General features: G+C 34.7%; 2 protein-coding genes across 5 annotated transcripts in view; one reads left to right on the top strand and one right to left on the bottom strand.

Annotated features, from left to right (window-relative positions):
- SLF1 (SMC5/6 complex localization factor 1) overlaps positions 1-8747 on the top strand; it is a 35465-nt gene extending 26718 nt beyond the window's left edge. For 3 of the 4 annotated variants that reach the window (XM_026672502.2, XM_087958173.1, XM_087958172.1), the window contains exons 14-18: positions 1252-1418; positions 1791-1924; positions 3777-3869; positions 4454-4636; positions 7914-8747. In XM_026672502.2, the coding sequence (XP_026528287.1) occupies positions 1252-1418; positions 1791-1924; positions 3777-3869; positions 4454-4636; positions 7914-8422 (1086 nt within the window). In that variant the 3' untranslated portion in view covers positions 8423-8747. Of the gene's footprint in view, positions 1-1251; positions 1419-1790; positions 1925-3776; positions 3870-4453; positions 4637-5479; positions 5801-7913 lie in introns of all 4 variants that reach the window. The other variant, XR_015748125.1, reaches the window with a different exon arrangement.
- A 6491-nt stretch (positions 8748-15238) lies between these two features.
- The window catches only part of MCTP1 (multiple C2 and transmembrane domain containing 1), a 148635-nt gene continuing 142110 nt past the window's right edge, over positions 15239-21763 (bottom strand). The window contains exons 18-21 of the mRNA XM_026672656.2: positions 20578-20687; positions 20049-20158; positions 19388-19485; positions 15239-18615 (exon numbers count right to left, since the gene is read on the bottom strand). Coding sequence (XP_026528441.2) covers positions 18544-18615; positions 19388-19485; positions 20049-20158; positions 20578-20687 — 390 coding nt within the window. The 3' untranslated portion in view covers positions 15239-18543. The remainder of the gene's footprint in view (positions 18616-19387; positions 19486-20048; positions 20159-20577; positions 20688-21763) is intronic.

Here is a 21763-nt window from a genome sequence, read left to right as displayed (position 1 = left end):
CTCCAAATATGAGGACATATTTTCTATTTATGTGCAGTTGTTATATGCTACATATGTATAAGAAAGTAAAGTATATACTGCAGGTCATGAGACCTGTGTTGTTATTGCCTGACACCTTTCCTGTAAGTGCCCATACTTCTGACATATATTTCACATTTTACTCTGAACTTTGGAACTATAGTTCACAATTTTTAATGTGACAAAAGATAGTGACCTTCCTTACTATTGTTCTCAAAACTAGAATATATGAGACAGAGTTTCCAACAGATATTATTGACGTAGTGATGTTTAGCTCACCTGGGCTGCTAATAATCTTGGACTTTTGGCAGGCAGAGAAAAGTAACATTGCATTTCCCTGCTCCAGCTGAGCAAATAATCACTCTCTATATTTGAGTGAAAGGATTTTTTCCCCTAGTTTAGGCATCTTTCAGTAAGATAAAGATCATGGTAGAAATGCCAGCAGAGAAGATATCAGTCGATGAGCGCATTCCTTCTTTTCTTCAGCTTATACATATCAGTTGCATCTACAGTATCCTTCCTGTCAATAAAGGCTTAGAGGGTCTTTGGTTCAATTGAGGCCTACAGTAGGCAACATTTTCAATTACTTCTTTTCTGCCATTTCCCCACCATGTCATGTGCATTGTGGGGCAAATTGCAGGGAGGGAAGCATTACAGAGTAGTAGAAGGAAAGATGGAAATAAAAATAATCCTTTTTCTTAATTCTGATCAGATCAATCTCCACTGAATCAAAAAACCTATGAACAGAACGTGGTGAAGGTATCAAAAAAAAGGTTAAATATTAACTTCAAAAACTAGGTGTTGCTAAATCACGTTTTCTCCTCCTTGAAAGTGTGTGTGGGGGATCAGTAAAAAGCCTAGATTCAGCCCTTTTTGAAGAACAATGCAATAGACCGAAGGCTACATTACAGTATATAGATATAGTACAATGTTGTCACAGGTCATTGAAGGACAGGACTGTAAATTTCTCGTGGTATACTTTTTCCCTTGTATTTTTCTTCTATAGCAAGTTGAGCTGTTTTGAATTCCCGATAATAGGTATAAAGGCGTAAGAAATGAGTTTCATGGAAGTTACTTTAGCATTAAGAATGATTTAAAAACTTGTGTAAACTCAGAGCATGTTTATCTGAAAGGTATTATTTAAAGATGTTAGCTTTAGATGTAAAAAGAAGAGACCGATAATGCTATTACAATCTTTCAAATTTCTCAGACTAAGTGTCACTCTTGCAACAGGTTTCTTGCTATCTGCCTACTTTACAAGCTGGAATGTGTGAGAAAGGGAAGATGCAGAAAGAAAAGAAAAAGAAAATAGGGCAATGGCCATGTTCTGAGTCTCAGAGGGCATTACTAATGCTAAGTGGCGATAAGCAGAACCAAACCAAAGTCCTGCCTGATGTACCGTAAGTAACATCTACACCACCACTAGGATTCTGTTTTGAAGGACAGCTTCTGACCTGACCCATTTCTTGAACTCTAAGTGACCTGTGATGTCTGTAAATTATTGTGCCTTACTGTTTCAGTGATGAGCACATTTGTTTGTGTGTATACAAGGGTGTACGTATCTTTCTGTCTACACATATATTCCACATACTGGTTATTCTTATTTTATTGAATTTTGGGGATAGTTATTTGCTTCTCTGTTAAATTTGCTGTTTCTGTTTTAATTGTCAGCTGTCAGAATTGTGAATACTTTGTTATTATAATACACATTAGTTGTGTTTAATGTAACTGTATCATGTAATGCCCTCTTTTCAATGTTTGCTTATTTGCAGTGTACAAACCAAGGATAACTCTGCTCATCTACCAAAAAATATCAAAAGGAAAACCAAGCCTACCGTATTGCATGGCAAAGAAAATTGCCATTCTTCAGCTAACCAGATAAATGTTCATAAGATTAATCTTAAAGGTATTGTGTATGTCTAATGCTAAAAATAATAAAAGGATTTGCAGTAAAGCAGTATCACACAATTACATAAGCTAGGCATTGCTTCCCTGCTTTGCATGTTGCATACGGTCAGATGTTTAAATATGGGAAATCATATATATGAATGAATGGCCCTTTTTTCAGGATTTCCCCCTCTTTTACCTGGGTCTGCTGAGCACACCAAGTTTTAAATTGAGAGTATACCTTAAATAAATCCACTTGGGTCCTGACTGTCTTATTTCTTTAATCCACCCCAACCTGTGCTTGGAAAGGATCAGCATTATCTTCTGATTTGAAAGTCTAATTCTCTTGCTCCCCTCGACTCCCAGACATTTTGTGAACAAAGACTGAAGTGCATGCTGTATTATATATCTTTATTAAGCATGTGGAGTATTTTCTTCTTCTCGGCATTCAGCCCCAGGCTTTACTGTTCATTATATTGGAAGACAAATATTGAAGGTTTAAATTATCAGTTTAGTAATTTACCCAAGTTCTAATTAAAGCACAAATTAAGTGAAATGCAGTACAGTACGATTGTGATATGGTTTCTGTGATAAAATTGTGATGAATTTAAGCTTGACATTTGTTAGGAAAGGTAAGAGCAATCCAATTAAAATGGTCTTCCTCCTATACTATATGCCGAAAATAATTTTCTTTTTTTAAAAAAATTAATCCGCGTGGATTTTTATATTTTATTCTCAGTCTGTGCCAATTTCTCAAGAATTGTATCAGAAACAATTACTTAGAGATATCTTTTTCTTTGATTAATGAGAATGTACAATAGTATAAATTGGCACATAATTATCATTTAATGTAGAAATATTGGGAAGTAGGATATTGGATTTTCTTATAACAACCAATCAAATATTCTTTGCATAAATACAATGTTCTGAATACAAAGCAAGGCCTGGTAAAGTGGCTTATGATGGATACAGTGAAGTGCTTGACTTTATCTTTCCTACATGTAGGTAAATACTGACCCAATCCAATGGTGCAAACGGTTTAAAAACAAGTTTTCATTGTTTTTTTTTTCATATGCTCTTGTTCTGATATAATCAGTTCACCAAAATATTGTAGATTAATAGTTTTTATTAGCTGTCCTGCTGCAATTACACCTAGAATTGCACCTACGCTACCTAGAAGTTTGCAATTCATATTTCAGGGTGGCAGATTTTGTTGTTTAATATTTTTCTAGTTCTAAATGAGGTTGCACGGGTGTGTGTGTGTTTTTTAAAGAAGAAGAAAATGTTTCATTCATTTTAATCTCTTCCATTTCCCCCATCCCCCTCTTTTCACTCTGGTACTGTACATGAGCCAGACAGCCTATTGAGAAACAGTAAACCATCTGTTACCAGATTTGAAGTTTTGTATTATACTTGAGTGTGTAGAGGCACTCGTGCTTGGACAGAAACATTCATTTGAATTAAGCTACAAACGCTCTATCAAAAAAAGCCATGCACTTAATGTGGGTTCATGAATATAATTGAGGGAGGGCAACTGCATTCTAAACTTTTACAGCTTCAAATCCAAGTATTTTTGTGCGTATATTCTGTGATCACTTGGTGCTTTTAGGATGTGACTGAAGCATTTTACAACTAAAAGGAGGGGGGAGATAATTCCTAGGTTAACCCTTTAGTAGTGCAATCCTTGCTGGATCTGTGACTGAAGAGAAGCTTGGTGGTTTTCTAAAATGTTCTTTACAGATATTTGCGCTGGGAAGAGGAGATATTTCTTATGAATAAATGTTCTGACAAATAGCACTCCTAATTCCTTTCACTTTGCTTATTGCCTTGATTTTCTATTTTGCTTACACTGTATGAATTTTGCATTCTAGGGGAAACAGCTCTGCATATTGCTTGCAAAAGCAACAATGTGAAGAAATTGATTCATCTTCTGACCGTACCAGGAATAGATATTAATGTTAAAGGTAAGTGGTTGATTTTTTTTTGTATTGAATAGATACCATAAGCCATCCAAATGACTATGAAAAGTATGTTTTTGTAACGTTCCTCACAGTTATTTTCTTCACCATAAAAATACATTAAAAACAAGACTTGAGTGATAGCTTGGAATGAAAGCTTGTTGGACCACTCATTTATCCCATATAATTCATGGGGTTTTCAGTTAAGCACAGTAATTATTTAAAAATTACTCCTACCTAGCCACTTTATAATTATGAATTCAAAGTGGTAACCTTATCCCCGGATAAGAATTTTGTTTAAATTCTAGTATAACAGCCTCATTTTCACTTCTAAAAAAATCTTAATTTTAATATTATTATTAATCTGCTTTGTAGAAAACTTTTTTAGATTATTGCAAAATTGCAGTGAAATACATCTTTCTTTTCAAGTCATGTTTCCTCTTTTAAAATAAAGAACTAAATTATATGTGATTTTTGCTGAAGTTTATTTGTGTAGGAATGTGATTTTTTAGAAATTTGAATTTCATTTTTAAGAACACCCCAATATGGATTTTGCTATTTCCTCTAACTCCTCATAATTTATAATTCAGACTATGCTGGTTGGACACCCTTGCATGAAGCCTGTAACCATGGTAGCACAGTGTGCGTCCGTGAAATTTTGCAGCATTGTCCAGAGGTAAACCTATTCAGTCAAGTGGATGGGGTGACTCCCTTGCATGATGCACTGTCAAACGGATATGTAGAGATTGCTGAGCTTCTACTTCAGCATGGCGGTGAGTGCATTTATGCTAAATAAGTTTAGAGAAATTTGAATCTCTAAAAATTGCAGAGTATTAAAATTGGAGGCTGTTTAGAATGTCATTTTGAAAGCTGGAGATTTTCATAAATATTGATGTGTATCTTGCCATATTTATACTCATTCATCTTGTCAGTTAAATTATTTGTGGCTGTTTTTTCATATTTGCTGAATTGCAGATTTGCTTTAAAGATTATCTTAACAAATAGTATAGATTGCATTTCATACTATCCCAAAACTTGATTTTACATTATATTACAATGAACTGCAGCATGCTTAAGCTGATTGCTTTGTGCCACTTAATAACAAAGTACTTTTATTTGGGCTGAACAAATATCTGTTGTTTCTTCGGAAAAAGATGCCTTATTGTAATAGCGAAACACTAAAAAAGTATTACACTTATACAATGTAAGTTAAGAACCAAAAGGTCATATAACAGTTTACATTTACATGAGCATTTTATATCTGCAGACGCATAGCATAGTTTGTAATATTCTTTATTATACTTAAGTGTCATTCTGAGTTCATGTTTTATCTTGTTTCCAGATTTATATAACTTGGTTGCGCAGAGTAAAAAAACATGCTGTACTTGGTTTTTAAGCTAAACTTACCCCAAATTACAAATTAATGCTGTTTTTTGTTTTCTCTGGAAGGCTCCTTTGTATTTGCAGTTATCTCCTGCCCCCTAAAGGCTATTTGCCTGATCTCTGTCTGACATTCTTTCCCAATCAATATATCCCTGTTCTTCCCTCTCAGTGTATATTTTCCAGAACAGTAACATGATCTCCCAGGTGTTTTATTTATCTCCTGCACCATGCAGATGACAGGCCCAGCCAATACCTGGCTTCCCTTCAATTGGTCTAAGTGATGCAAGACCCAATATTACAGCAAGTCCAAGTCCTCAATTGAATGTGGCATTCCACTGACAGATGTGCATTTTTCCTGTGTGTCAATGAAGAATGACCACTGGATGATCCCTTTGTCCTAAGGGAGAAGATCTACTTGCTCTTTCATTCATCAAGGTCGTCTGACAACTTTACAGGCTGTATACTCAGACTTATCTTTGCTGTCAGTTGCCAGGCTTTGGCCTGTCAGAGGTTTTGACAAGATCTTGACAAGAACTCTGTGTTGCATATTCAGGGTAGAATTACATTTCTTATTCTTCAGAACCGTTCAAAACTTTCACTCTCTTCATCCATGTGCCTTTTATTTTTTAGGTAACTAACTACAATGCAGTATCTATCTTTTAGAGTTATGACATTTCTCTTTACTACTCCAGCTAATTTCATCTCTATAAACTTTCACCAGTTACACTAATATTAATCTGCTTGTTAGTGCCCCATATTCTGCATGTTTTAATTCTCACAACAACCCTATGAAACAGGTTACTTTGAAAGATAGTAATTTGGCCAGGATTATCCAACATTTTTCTTACCTAATGGATTGCATTAGTTTTAGTATAACAATTTTTAGGCAGAAAAGGGCATTCCATTTAAATGTAAATAAGATTCTTTATTACCCATGTTATTTGCCAATTCAAAAAAAAAAATATCCTGTGGTTTGCAATCCTATAAAATCTAAATTGATGGGATGTTTTCCCTAACCAGAATAATGTTTATATGGCAGTGAGTTACATAGTAATTTTTTCCTAGTCTAACAAAATAAAATGAACAGTGATCACTGTTAAAAAAAAAAAGATCCCTACTTCAGTCACTCCCTTTTATTTTCTGGTAAGTCCTGGATTCACACTTTTAATCATTGATTAATATGGACTTTTACATCTACAAATTCTACAAACTTGCTAAATTAGGGTAAATGGATTCTAGGTAAGCTACTCAGTGTAGACATGTAGAACCAAAAAAATCATATGTTCCTTGACTGTAGAGATTTTATCATATCAAAAGCTTTTATATTAGCGTAATTTGCATGACTTTCTACAAAGTAAGTACACAGTGGAAAGCTATTGCAGGTGTTTACATCATTGTCCATATTTCAGGCCTATACAAACATGAATTGCCATGATGCATAGAGAATCCCAGATGAAAAAGAAGTGCAGAAACTCATCCCTTTCACAACATAGTTAGGCTGCAGCACGAACCAGATTGTTTTCCAGAATAAAAGGACACAAAATGTCTAAATATTTAAGCAACTAGTTGAAACAATGAAAATAAAAATCTGGAAAGCACACTCTTCCTGCCCAACTCTGAATTATTTTGTCTTGGAGATTGTTATTATCTGATGTGACAACTGAAATTATGAGTTGTCTACAAAAATCTGATTAATAAAATGTTATTATCTGTTGTGTTGCAAAAGATGTTGCAGAAGTATATTTTCATAGATCATAACTACACACTAAAAGTTCAATGAAAAATAGACTAAAAGAATACTTAAAAACTAGAAAACTAGAATGATCTAGTTTTATAATCAGATCTGCTATCATAGATATGCTGGATTATATTGTAACATACTATACTTACGTGTCAGAAGCACCAAAGTGCTTTGTGGTGATGTCAGCCAGTGACATCATCATTGCCCACAGGGCACCCTGTTGTAATATAATGTAAGCTGATGAAAACCAAATAACAATAAGTTTGGATGAGTATGCTCTATTGCATCCTTTTTGCATTCCAAATATCTATCTAAAACATTTAATTGAACTAATATGAGTTGCTTGGTTAAAGGGTACATGGAAGTACAAATTAACAGAACACTTGACAGCAGAAATGTTCTTAGGTCTCCTTACATATTTGAGATTACTTTCAATAATGGTGAACTCTTAGGACTGTGAAACCCATTCCAAAACTATTATTTTTCTTTCTTGTAATTATTACATGAATTGGAGGCATGTTTATTTTAGTTCATTGACTACAATTCTATCAGGATGCTTACATTTTTGCAAACAACTGAAAATATGCTTAGAATTGTGGCCTGTTTTTATACATACAACTATGTACAACAAATAAGTACAGGTATGCAGGTCTTGGCGTGTTCGGGTCTTTTCCCATGTAAGATTGAGAGTATCTTGGCGATACATATATACATTTATATATATATATAAATCATGCAGTAACATACTTTTTAATAGCCATGGTATAGTGTCCTAACAGGATAAAAATCACATTATAAAACATCTAATATTTAAATTATACTATTTATCTAGTTTTATAAAAAATTCATGGAGAGTGCAGACTTCTTAAACGCTTTCTGTCTACATGTGTGTGTATAATTTCTGACTGATGTTTTGTCTCCTACAGGATCAATATTGCTACAACAAAAAGATTCTAAAGGAAAGTTGCCACTTGATTACATAAAATGTCCAGCAACTAAGCAACGTCTTTTGAATATTGTGAAGCCAGAACAGACAGTTGAGGAATTTCATGCTCAAGTACAAAATAATTTCTATAATCAACGCAAAGAATTATGGATAAGCTTATTTTGCAAGATGTTGTTAAATCTTTGTTCTGTATATGACTTATTTAGACCTTTTCCTATTACCTTTAAAAATCTTGATTGCTCAGATCCATTCCTGGTGACAGATGACTGTTATACGCTTAATATGAACTCTTCTAATCATTGGTTAATAGATATTTATTTTAGAGAGCTTGAAACTTTTCAGAAACTCCCAGGATATCTTCAGAAAACTATTGAGGATCTGAAAAATGACCCAGAAGAACAAAAACAACCTTTTTTCACAATGTTACAGCAAATTATAATTACAATTCAGGTGTCTGGTTCATGTTTAACTGACAAACTTCAAAGTTAATGTGACTGGCCTAAAATATATCAACTGTAATATTCCGTGGCATTTTTTGCTTGGATAAATGAAACACATGAAAAGTTGTGCTTTTGTAAACCATATTAGAGAACCCTAATATGCGAACTATTATAATTATCCACTTTAATGTCCACTTTCTTTTGTGGAGTAGTTAAAGAGATTTCTAGTTTTACCCTCACTATCTTGTTCTCAAGGATTCCTCAGTTCAGGAACTGCAGTTTACACTAACTTTAGAACATGCCAGGATTAGGCAACTCAGTGTGATTATTGCTTTTTGATAAGCACAGCTATGAATAAACCAATTTCCTACTAATTTTTAATTCTTTGAATGGATTGATACTGTAAATGTTAGCCTGAGGCCCAACATGGTTCATTCACGTAACAAACAAATGGCATTCTGTTACATTTGTGTGAATGTTGTTACAATGCACAAGTGGGTTCAAACAATTGTCCTGCATTAATTCAGTTAATCTTCAAGTTACTGTTATACAATAATGATTTGATTGGTACACAGATACGTTTTCAGAATGGTCTGCAAGTTTGAACATTTTTTGGTGATGATGATTATATTGTTGTCTATACTGAAATATACAAAGTCACTTTTATATAACAATTTGCATATACTTTTTTAGAAAAATAAATGTCCCAAACTCTCTTAAACATTTGTACTCCGTTTTTAAATATATTGCCTTGAATACCTGCATTTCGCAACTGTAATTGCTGCCAAGAGGTACCAAGCAATAATTATTTTGTGTTCAAATGAGCCAAGTATATTGAATGAAGTGTCCTTCATTTGAAAAAGGGTGAAACCAAAGTAAAATCACATTTCTGCTGCTAAGCAATACCAAAGAACATAAGTATTTTTTCCAATAAGTCTATCTCTCTTTCCTCTGAAAGGGACAAAGAACTTTCAAAGTTTTGAGTCCCACAGAAAGACTGTTCTCACATACTTTTTTCTAATAACTAAAAACCCATCCTGCTTCACACTTAAATGAAAACAGAGTCTTGATGGGCCTTAACACATATCGATGAAAACCTTCCTCAAAACTTACTGAGATTCAGATTTGGCAATGAAGTTTATCTGTACTCTTTTATTTTTTCTTTTAAGCCATCTCCAGTTTTTATGCATGAATTTATCAAATTTTTTTTAGTTTTAAAGTGGGCATAAAGCTGAGATGGAATTATTTATGTTGATTGATAATGCTGGTATTGGGTAGTTCACTTTGCTCTCTCAGGGACCTTCTATATCATTGATGTTATATTTTTCTGTACCAATTGTGGGGACTAAGACTGGAAGAGGGAGCACATCAGATGTCAAGGAAAACCCTCAGAAGTCTTAACCCCATCTTAATCTACATGGAAGCAGCAGTGTGAGTTGTCATGGCCAAGTTTTGTTAATGCTCGTGTAATGCCTCTTCTCTGATAATTTCACTGATGATCAGTAGGTTTCTAAGTGCAATTCAAGGTGCTGGTTTGTTACCTATAAAGTTCTATGTGGCATAGGGCCCGATTATCTGAAGAATGACTTGTCTCCTTTGGTTTTTATCCGCCCTGTATGGTCACATCTGGCATGCTCCAAGTCCAATGAAACAATGTCATCTACTGGAAATCAGAAGGATGCTTTCTCTGATGGAGCCCCTGCTGTCTAGAATAGTTTCCCCCCGTAATTTTGAAATGCCCCCTATCCTCCCTGCCTTTCAGTAAGCCTTAACTTGGCTCTTCTCTAACCTTTGGAGGTTGTCAGGCCCTTTTAGATTAGATATATTATTGGACAGAGGGTTTTTATTGTTACCTCTTAGCAACTCATTATTTTCTGATATTGGTCTTTTTGGATTTCCAAGCCATGGTGTCATTTTGGAGTCATGGGCCTCAACATTTGTGTTATTGTTAGAGCCCTGATGATCCGTAAGTTTTGTTTCCATTGCACCTGCACAGAAATGGGGCAGTGATACTTTTCTGTATTAGGCAGAATTCCATTGTGATGTGGGGCAAGGGAAGCCAGAAAAACGAGCTGTTTCATTGCTATATACAAAGTCTATCATTCCCTTCAATTTGGATTCCAGTATTAGGATAGGTCATAGAAAAGTAACCTTGGCAGGTTCATATGAATATTCTTCAACTTGCAGCTCAGAAAGATGAAGACAGAAGACAGATACAAGGACTTTGCTTGATCTTGCCCTTTCTGGCTGATTAAATCAGTCAGGTGAGGTTGGGTGATGATCAATATCTTCCTGTGCAGAGTGTTATGTCCTACAGAAGACCTTTACTGAAAAAGCTTTTCCTTCATCCAGGACATTATTCCAATTATAGGTCAGTTAAATATTCTGTTCTTGGATAAGGTGATTTTTAAAATTGAGTTTTTCAGCTGCAGTTGCATCTGGATGAAACATTTTCTGCAATCATATTAATTAGGTTTTGTCTGAGACCTATTTGGTCATGCTGGGAGATTATACTTGGAAGCTTTTAGTAATATCAGCCACTTTATCTGGGCTCTCTGACAGAGTTACGCATTGGAGGAATGGTTTTGTTTTACTTTTGCTCTTTCCTGTTGGGATGATGCTGGGCATAATGGAGTCGTGTTGCTACAATCTTATCTGTCAGCTCTCTAACAATTATTTTTCATTCATTCATCTATCCATCCATTATTTCTAAAGCAACCCAAATCTCAATGTCTTGAATGCCATTAATCTCAATAATGCCAGATGATGGAGAACAAGTTAAAATTAAAGGTGAAAATGCTGTTGGTAAAGAATGGGATTGGATTGAGATGAAACTGCATTTGGATGTGGTTAATTCCTGCAGAAAGAGCAGGGTTACCCTTTGGAAATAATCTTGAACCTTAAGTTGTCACAGGATTCATAGATGGCAGCAGGAAGACCGAAGCCTATTTTCGTAATTACAGAATTATGCTAATGTACCAACTTCCTGAGTTGGTCATACTTAGAAACAATTATTTCATTGCTTTTTCTAGCTCCCACTGTCCCAGTATTCAGGAAGAAGGGGAAGAGACACAAACTCTTTGCCAAGCTTTTAATGGATTTTAATTGTTTCATTTTATATATTTTATGGTAGAAAAATGTAAGCCTCTTGAGTGTAGGAATAAACAGAAAGGTGGGATATAGATTCATTAATTACATAAAAATGAAGTATAGTTATTCAGCTAATTGTATGCTTACTCTACATTAGCTAGAGCTTCTCCCACAATAAGAAATTAACAGTCTACAAGTCAAATTAAAAACAGTACAAAAATAGTGGGTTTTTTAATGGGAGAGATGAGTACCTTTGAGCGAGTGTTGATACTTGGTGCCTGCCTGCCAAGTCCATGCACTATTTTTCAGGAGTAGTTTGCCACTGCTTTCTTCCTAGGACTGAGAAAGGGACTGGTCCAAGATCACCCAGTTGACTTCATACCTAAGGCAGGACCAGAACTCAGTGTCTCCTGGTTTATAGTCTGGAGCCTTAAACACTACTACAAAGTGGCCTTCACAGACTAGTTGCTAAAATATAAATGTACATTATGTATTAATATTGTAATTAGGAATATTACAGAAGGATCATAGATAGTATAATTTACAATCGCATACTGGTAGAATTTAAATACATAGCAAATAAATAGTAGAAAGTGAATTATCACAGTTCAAAAAAGGCTTATGAAGATTTATTAATACTGCTCAACTGAACTTCCCATTAGAGTTACAAACATGCTAGTTTCTCAATAGTTAAGAGTAATCATATTTTAAACTGAGTTTGGTTGAAAGTAGGATTCCTTTTTCCACCACCCCCAGCCCAACTTTAATGGCTTTTCAATATTCTACCCATTTACATTAGCATTTCTCCCTTAATAGCAATTTACATGCTCTACTTACTATAAAATTAACTTTGATACTTACAAACTCTTTTATATATTTTAGTTTAAAAATACAAAGAAAATAAAAGCTAAGAAAAAATATAACATGTAAAAAAGAAAAAGTGCATAGAAAAATAAAATATATATAAAGAAATGACACTCCCTTTCATCAAGATAAATACAAATATTAGTAACTTGTCACTTCTAACATCTCAATAAGGCTCTCTTACCATATCTCATCTCTTACCTATAAACAAATTATAAAACCCTGTTGTTCAATCTTAATCATTAAGGTTTATTGAAATAAAATATGAATTTTAACCTTTTACAAATAAATCAGTTTCACATTCCTTTACTTTTCACATAGTACATTTCATTTTCTCTAAAAAATACAATTAAAAATCCCTTTTTCCCATATTTTACCTATACAATAAATATTTAAAACTCTGTCATTCAGTTCACACTGAGAAAAACTATTAAGAGCTACTAGAAAATCATCATATATGTATTTAACCTTAATCACATAGGCCAATTTATTTATTCCTTTTTGCTTTTAAATTTTTTGATGTTTATCCCCTTTAAACTGTCTCGAAAATTTATTTTTCAATTTGCCTTTTGTCAAAACTGATATATGCATATAACATTTCACTTTTATAAGTTCAAGAGAAGAAAGTTGTCCGTAATTCTTATTATTTGTGTCTTATTAGTTATTAGTAAATCCAGTGTGAAATCTTTTTCCTCTTGTAATTTGTCAATTTTAAATTCAAATCCAAAAGTTTGATTCTCAGTTGCATCTTCTTCTATCTCCTCTTTTAAACCCATTTAGCAGACAATCTTTTTTTGAAATATCAAAAAAGAAAAAGAAACCAAACCAAACCAGATCATGGTAATGTGACTGTAAGAACTTTAAAAAATGTTCTGAAATAAACAACAAAAGGAAGATACACAAGTTCTTAAAAATAAATAAAAATGCAATAGAAAAAATAAGATTGCTTTTTATTTAATACAATGGTAGCAGACTATAGAAATTTGTTCCCAAATATTCTTAAGTTTTGCCAAAATAAAAATACTTTATTCTACATTAGTGGGCCTTTTTAAATTGTAATTAATTTCTGGTTGCTTCTAGTGCCAAGCCTTCAAGATGTTCTCATGTTTTTTTCTTATTCCCAATATTTTTAAACAAAATAATTTCTAATACTTAAAGAGAAAACTTCATACATTTTAAAAGGATTTTAAACAATCCATTAGGAATGATTTTTATAATTTCAAATCTTATTTCCAATCCATCTGGCCCCTTAGTCCATGTATAACTTTTCAAAATCAACATTATATCTTTCCTTTTGCTTTTTATTTCAGAATATTTTTTAAAGTTCTTAAACTTACATGAAACTTTTCACTGAATATTGAAGGAGAATGCCCAGTACAGTGAAACTTGTTATTCTGAAGGTTTTTGATATTCAAAAAGCAGTTAACAAGCAAGTTCCTGAAGTAATAAAGAAGTGGAGGAATCCAATACCGTTTGAAGACGGTATTTTGCTTGGGCAAAACAGCTTCCAGAGCTCTAAATCCTGTTGCAGACCACTGTTTGTCTTCCCACTGGGAGCCTTTGTATGGAGTGTTTATTGGCAATCCCAGCTCCTCCCCTTTATACAGAGAAGAAAATTGACATTTTAATCTGCTTGCTGAGTTGTCATTTCACCACAGTTGTAAGCTCTGCTGAAAGCAGAGACACACATTTCACAATTACTTTCCAAGAAGTCCAATCCTTATTAATTTTTTATAAAGGTATACTTTTGAATTATCTGAAATGTCCTCAAATTTCTATGTTATATATTAAATGAACATTAAAAATATGATGTATCAATTTGATGTAAATTTTTGAAAGGAGACCTTTTCTTTGTATGGGATGATGGCTCTTAAATTGTTATTTTTTTAATATAAATGCCATGTAGACAATGCAATATATCTTCTCTATCAATCTATTATTTTTGGAGTGTTCATAGAACCTGAAGAATTACTTGTTCTTTTGTCTGTTTTTGATCAGCACAAAAAAAACCAATGACCACCCGTTCAGCAATAATTTGGAGTTATGACAGCGCTGAATGAAGACACCTGTGACTGGTCCTCGAAGTTATGCCCTTCATGGCACCCTAGCATTCACTGTCATGGTCCCCTCAGAGCCCGAGTCCGCAGAGATGAGCCAGTGCTGGAGATGATGGGAGGTTGAGGGGGCGGTCTCATTGGCTTTGGAGGAACACAAGGAATAAGATGAGGCAGCCCCGGGCCCCTTGGGCTTAGAACGGCTTGCCAGCAGGGAAGAACATGGATAGGATGACCGAGAGAGGGGGGAAGATAGAGCAGGCAGTGGAGATGAGGAGCGATGGAACTCAGGCAATGAGCAAGGACCGCCCCCTCCTGATCCACAAGCACAGAGAGTGGAGAGATGGGAACAGTGCAGGCTGACCCGACTTGGGAAAATGCCCTGCCCCTCTTCACAAGGTAGACATGGGGACTAAGACTGAAGGAGAGGCAGTGGAGAGGGGCACTTGATGGGAACAAGCGCTGAATTCATGGAGTTTTGTGTGCTGTTGCCAACACCTGGAGTTTGCTGGACTTCTTGCCTTATAATTGCCTTGTTCCTCTGCTTTGTGGACTCATTGCATTGTTAGTTTGCTTCATTGGACTAATTGCCTTATTTCCTTGCCCCACTGGACTTTTTGCCTCAAAGCCGTTGTACTAACAGCGTTTTGCTAGACTACTCGCAGCCAGAGGCTGCTGGAGGTGTGTGTGCGAGCACTTTGTTCTGGGACTTGCCATAAACGTGGGAGCATTTGGGGGAAAGTTGGAGCAATAAAGGGGAGTTTGCACTATCAGCTGACTGTTGCCTCCGTTCCTTGCCCTTGGTCATCACAGTCACATCACCATGATTTGGCCACTTGGTAACCAGAATGCAATTATGATGGTCATATCATCTCATAGTCACTTGATCACCATTTGTGACCTTAATTCCAGGCTTTCAACAAGCAAAGTCAATGGGGAACCTGGCAAGAAGTTGTAACATGGTCACATGACATCACACAGAAAGGCTACATAGGATTTGCTTAACAACTACGATCAGGCCTGCCATCATAAGTCGGCATGGTCATGTGATTATTATTTTTTTGCTTTATGACACATCACTTAGTAATAGAGTTCTAGTTCCAGTCATTAATCAAGTATTACAAGTCCTAAGTCCACTAATGAAAGTTTTGTGATGGACATATTTAAAGAGAATTCAGGCTATCATTACATTAAGCTGAGTAGGGTTTTCTGCCTTGATAAATTTGTAAAAATTTGATAGCATGGGTCCCAATCTAAAACAAAAGTAAATCTAGAAAATAAGTATTTTAAAATCTTCTAGCCAATTTTCTGTGAACAAGTTCCCGTCACTAACAAAGTTCTTACTCTTTCTAGAACAGGCTATGCCATTCTTTCTAAAATTATACTGAATAGATATAAATGATAACCACGAGAACCGTCTCACCTAATGTTATTAATTTTTAATTGCGTGCAAACATTTTGCACCCTCTGCAAAATGTGAATCATCCCCTGCTGTTATGTGAAAAACTTGATGTGTTACATCTCTCAAAATCAAGTTAAACTTTCAGGGCTGAAAGATTATAATTTTTCTACTTTTTCACTTGCTCAAAGTATTCTAAAATATAGGCTAAAACTTTCTTAATAGATAGAAGTGAAAATTAGGACTTTCTTTAGGTTGGTTATCTCTGTTCACACATTTCTTCATATATATAAAAAGGAGTTTGAGATTTAAAATGCAGTATGGAAGATTGTTAAGCTGACTGCTTTATTCTTCCTTAACCAAGAGGAAAGATTTAGGAGGCAGCCCAATATCACTTGTCATTTTTTCAGGCTAAAATTATCTAAGATCAGAATCCCCAAACCCTGGCCGCAGCCCATAATTGGGCTGCGGCTTATTTGCAACTGGGTCGCATGAGTGATGGGCTGGCGCACATGTATGTGTCAGCTTTGGAAGCCGTATTGAGATCAGATGCTCCCACACTGCCACATCTGAGCCTGGGACAGTGGAAGGGGGAAAATTACTGGAGTATATCTAGTTAGACATAATAACATTCTTTTTCTGATTCAAGATCAGGTTTTGTTGCATATAAATGAGAGGAAGTCTTAACTTGGGATGGATGATGATTGGGCCGTGTGATGTGATGATGGGTGCAGGGGATGGATTTTGTTTTTACTTATTGTAAGGAAGCCCGGAACTTTCAGATTCGGGATCCCAGAATTGTGCCAGTTACACAAATAAAAAGGAACTTTTGAGAAGATGCCTGTTTCAGAGTTATTGGGCAGAATGGAGGGTTGCTGGAACGCTGACAGCATGTGTGCACAGCTCAACTCTAGTGAGTGGTGGGCCTGCACGCACATGTAACCCAACTTACACAAATCAAGCCACGTATGCGTGCACACCAGCCCACTGCTTACACGGCCCAGTTACACCCCCCCCCCCAGCCGAGACATCAAGCTGCAAAGGTTGGGGATTGCTGATCTAAGGTTAAGCTGTTGCTAAACAGCCAAGAATTGAAAATAACACTCATATCACTAATCCTTGGCATTCTTGTGCAGAAAATGGATGGACGCAGAGAGAGAGAGAGAGAGATACGCACACTTATTCTAATGTAATTCACATGAAACAGCCAAATTTAATCACATAAATAAGTATTTTGTGCAGGAAATGTATCCCCACAAGATAATAGATAATAATAAATGATGACATCACAGGGAAAAACCTTTCACATACTTTGCAACAAGTTTTTAAATTAGCATAATGTTCTAGAGTTATTTTCTATTCCTCAAAATTCATATCAATAAAACTTTTTATTTCCATTAAGTATTGCCCATCAGTAATAAGCAACCAGAAAATTTCTTTGTACATATGCATATCAAAACTACCTGGCTACTCAAGAAACATGTTCAGGGTTAGCGCCCCTTGTAGTTTGGTATTCTATCAAGCGGACTGTATATTTAGGCAAGATCCATTTACAGATCTCTTAACCAACAAATACACAATCCAAAATCAGTTTTCATGAGACATGCTCAAGAATAGATAAAAAGGAATATATCTTCGCCACATTTTAATGCAAATATACTGGTTAATATCTTTTCATTGGAGTAGTGAAATAAAATCTGAGCAGTAATCCCAACTCAAGAGAAATATTCTAAATGAAAAGTATAGAAACTTTTTTTCCCTGAGGTCACAATTAATCTTCTTTATACCCCCTTGAAAGTTTTCTATAAAAAATATGTGGTAAGCTTTTTTTGGTGTGCATATAATAGGCCATTTAACCTTCTGGAGAAAAGACTAATTTAAAGAAAAAATAAAATCTGCCTGCAATGTGTTTCCATTGACTCCTATAAAAATTTAGGATAATGAAACCTAAAGTATTACTTAGGTGCACAGAAGATGTTCATAACCTGTCATCTGAGGCAATGTGTTTAAAACTGATTTTGCTTACAAAATATATGCAAGTTGTTCATGAGGCTAACAACTACAAATCAAGATTAAAGTATTTATAAAAATTAGATATGGAATCAGTTATAAATCTGGCAGTAATTTTAGAGATAGGAATTTTTTTTTTTCGAAACCTGGCGGTGGAATGATAAAAGTATCAAGAAATTCTTTAAATCTTTGGGAATCCATTAAGACATTTATGTGTTGCATGTAACTCATTTACTTCCAGCAAGCTCTGGTTAACTTATAATATCTGGTTATTTGCAGCAGTGATTGATAAAATAAATGAATTTGCTTTACTCTGCATGTCTAGTAAGATGTATAAAATGGAACTTTAAAGTGAACATCCTTTTTGGGGGAAAAGATCAGTTATTTGGTTTCTTAATATTAATTAGCATGAATTAATTACATTTAATACATTTTTATCCCTTTGTATGTGTCTGTCACGTACCATTCCACATTCATGCTATTGATGGCTATTCTCATCTACAAAGCTCGAGCATAAGCTAAATTTCAAACTTTCATTGTAGTTCTGTACAACGGAAATAATATTTTCCCGGCTTAATCTCTCTGTACAGTATTTACACATTTCTCATTAAGATTACCATTTTTTTAAAAAAAATCACTACCCAAAAGAAAATAAACAAAAAATTAGGAAGAGAAGAAATCCTCCTCAAATGTTGATCTGTTCAGTTGCTGACGCCTTCTTCAGATGCTGATCTGTTCAGCACATGGAACTGACTAGCTAAGGTTGTTTTTCTTCCTCTTACTTGGGCTGTGAGAAAGGTCTGGTTTCAGTTCTTGATAATGCACCTGTTTAAACACAGAATTCAGACATCCATTTCAACTCAGCAAACCAAAGATTTTTTTTTTAATACAACTACACCATGGGGCTAGAAATATTTAGGGAAGGAAGCAATATTGTCCAGACAAACTTTTAACACTGTTCCTAAAACACAAACCATGGAAATTAGCAGGTCAAGGGGAAGGAAGAAAACAAAAATAACAAATAACACAGTGAGTATGTTGGAAAGGAGACCATGGCAGTAAACATTTCAGTAAAGCTTTCTCCTAGTTTCCATAAGGAAAACTTTTTAAAAGCCAAATGACATTTTTTTTAAAAGACAGACATTTTTTAAATGACATTTTTAAAGTTAGGACAATGTACAGCTCTATTACAAAGATAGCTACAATTATAACTGTACAATCAAGGAACAAATAGGCACTTGTCAGTAGAAATATTTTAGCATAGTTTTCTTTGAGGAATATGCTGCAGTTTTCTGCAAACGTAAATGCCTCCATCAAATGAAGACCTTTCAAAGTGCAAAGGATTGCCATCACAGCATCCTTGCCTGACTTGCTTCATATTTCAGTGGACTGAGTGAAATGATTTGCTCTTTTACAGTGGCGTTTTCTGCTTTCAACAACTTATATCCCTGAAGCTGTTGCTTCAAACCACGCAAGCATTGATGTAATATAACTTACACTGTTTGTCTATTAACTCACAATTTAACTAGAAAATTAACCTTCAAAAATAATATATCTTCAACTTTAACATCATATATATATATATATATATACAGACCAGTTGCACATCTGAAGGTACTCTGGAAAGAAAATCAAGTAGTTCGTTGTTATCAATCGCATATGGACTTCGGAGTTTCTTTGTAAATTTGTTGATGCCTGAACAAAGCAACAGTTCACATAGATCAGTATTGATGTTTTGATGTCATTGTAAAAGTAATTGCATAGGCATGCTGGATTAGCTATACAGCCATTCTTGATTAGTGCTTCATACCTTTTGCCTTAGAAACAGGAACTCCTGATTTTAACGTAATTTCTATCAGTAAGAAAATAATTTTACATGGCAGAAAGCCATAGATGAGTAGTGCCAAATTGGGGTTTTGAATGCCAAAATGATAACCGCTAATGCAGACTCAATATATTTAAAAGCATGAATGCCAATGTATCAGTATACCCTTTAATTTTTTTAATACTGGCTCAACATTTGTATTAAATGCATGTTAAGACAATGTGTATGAGGAAGAAGAGGAGTGCAATTTTATTTGATTTTATTGGTATAAACTTCCATCTGACACATTCAAAGCATTACTGTGAATTTAGAAAAACAGAACATTCTCCATCCACTATCACTAAATATTCACTAAAGATAATATATTTCACAAATTTAAAGCAATTTGTACTAGGTTCTACAGAGAGTTCTGGAGGGGAAAGTCTCTACTTACCCCAGACAAGGACAATGTATCTCAGTGGAATGAAATACAGGATGACTGTGAACACACAGAGAGCAACAATGGCCAGCCAGCTTATGAATGGAATAGTCCAGTTGAATGTACTGAATGAAAAATTAATAGGTCAGAAATACAAGAAAAAAACCAAAAGCAACAGCAGGTAGAATATAGATCTTTAAGTGGAACAAGATTAATTTCAGTGAAAGAATCAACATGTTTATGAATACACATGAGTGTAGAATATGGCATGTGTTGATGCTTTGGACCCAATCCCTAAAAAGCAATTTTGGAGCTAAAATTTGCTCTAAACTCCATGAAAGCACATATTTACACTTTGTTGAAAGAAATTTATGCAGTTTTTTCTAAATTTTTCTTCAAATTTCTTCCCCAATATTGTGTCTCTTGGCTTGGCTTGACAAGGAAGTACACAAATAGTTCCCATAGTATTGCTGGTTGATTAATCTGGCAGTGTTGGTGTGAACATAATTTGAGAACAGCTAAGCAACCATTTGTCGATACTTACTTCTTAATCCTTTCTCCAAGAGAAGCCACCTCATCGAGGATGTTCTGAACACTGATGCACACTTCCTGAATGGCATAGAGTTTATTCATAAAGCCTTTCTTTTCACTGTCCTAAGGATTATAAGAAAGAGGATCAATCAACAATTCTTGGTAAATTGATTATAGTTTTCCCCAGTAAAACATTAAAACAGCATATTTTAAAAATGCACACATTAAGAAATCTTTTATTTTTCTCTGCTTTGAACTACAGTACTTTCCAAGTACAAATGAATACATAAGCCTGGAAAACAGGTGATGCTTTTTCTATCAAATCTAATAATTATAATAGCAAGTCTTTAATATGACTATTAAAGTAGTGGCATCATTTTTCACGCTTGCATACTTGAACAAGTAATAGAAATGAGCTAAGGCTGTCCTTAAATCAGGTCTTAGATACTTCCAAATAATTTTCAAAGTGTTTGCAGCCGTACAAAATATATTACTGGTAATAGTAAGTATATTTCAAATAAAATATCAAGGAGTACGAGAAATTATGTTCTATACCAATGTCTTTATAATCCCTACTACTACTTAATATCTCATTAAAAATAGTCTTGCTTGCTTGTTTTAAGTAAAATAGTTAATGATGGTAGTTAAGGTGTTAACAATATTGGTTGAGAAACAAGCTGTTATAAATGCCTTAAGGACAAAGTCACAAAAAAGGACTAGTTATATTCATTACAATTGTTTTTATATGGATTATATAGCCAATTTGGCATAGTGGTTAAGGTTACAGGGTAGATATTAGTAGACTGTGACTTTTAGTCCCACCTCAGACGTGACAAATCAGCTGGGGTGACTTTGGGCCAGTCAGTCTCTCTCAGCCCAACTCATCTCACAGGCTCATTGTTGTGGGGAAAATAGGAGGAAGAAGGAGTATCAGAAACTGTATGTTGGCTGCCTTGAATTATAAATAAAAATAATAAAGGGGGGATAAAAAAAATCTTTAAAAAAAGTACAGCCATGCTTTTTGTCAATTATGATAAAATTCCAGCTTACAGCAGTTTTAAATGCTGTCAAACTCCCGGCCCATGGGTCGGATACATTGTGCACTGGCCACACCCACACCCGGTTTAGCGAAGGGCAAAAAAGCTTCGATACGTCACATGATGCCACCATGACAACATGAGTTTGACATTCCTGCTTTA

Source organism: Notechis scutatus, chromosome 2 (genome assembly GCF_049901735.1).
Source record: "Notechis scutatus isolate UNSWTSFEM ecotype Mainland chromosome 2, rNotScu1.2, whole genome shotgun sequence".
In the NCBI taxonomy this organism is placed as follows: domain Eukaryota; kingdom Metazoa; phylum Chordata; class Lepidosauria; order Squamata; family Elapidae; genus Notechis; species Notechis scutatus.
The sequence above is the reverse complement of the archived record's forward strand: the minus strand, read 5'-3'. Positions and strand labels throughout refer to the sequence as shown.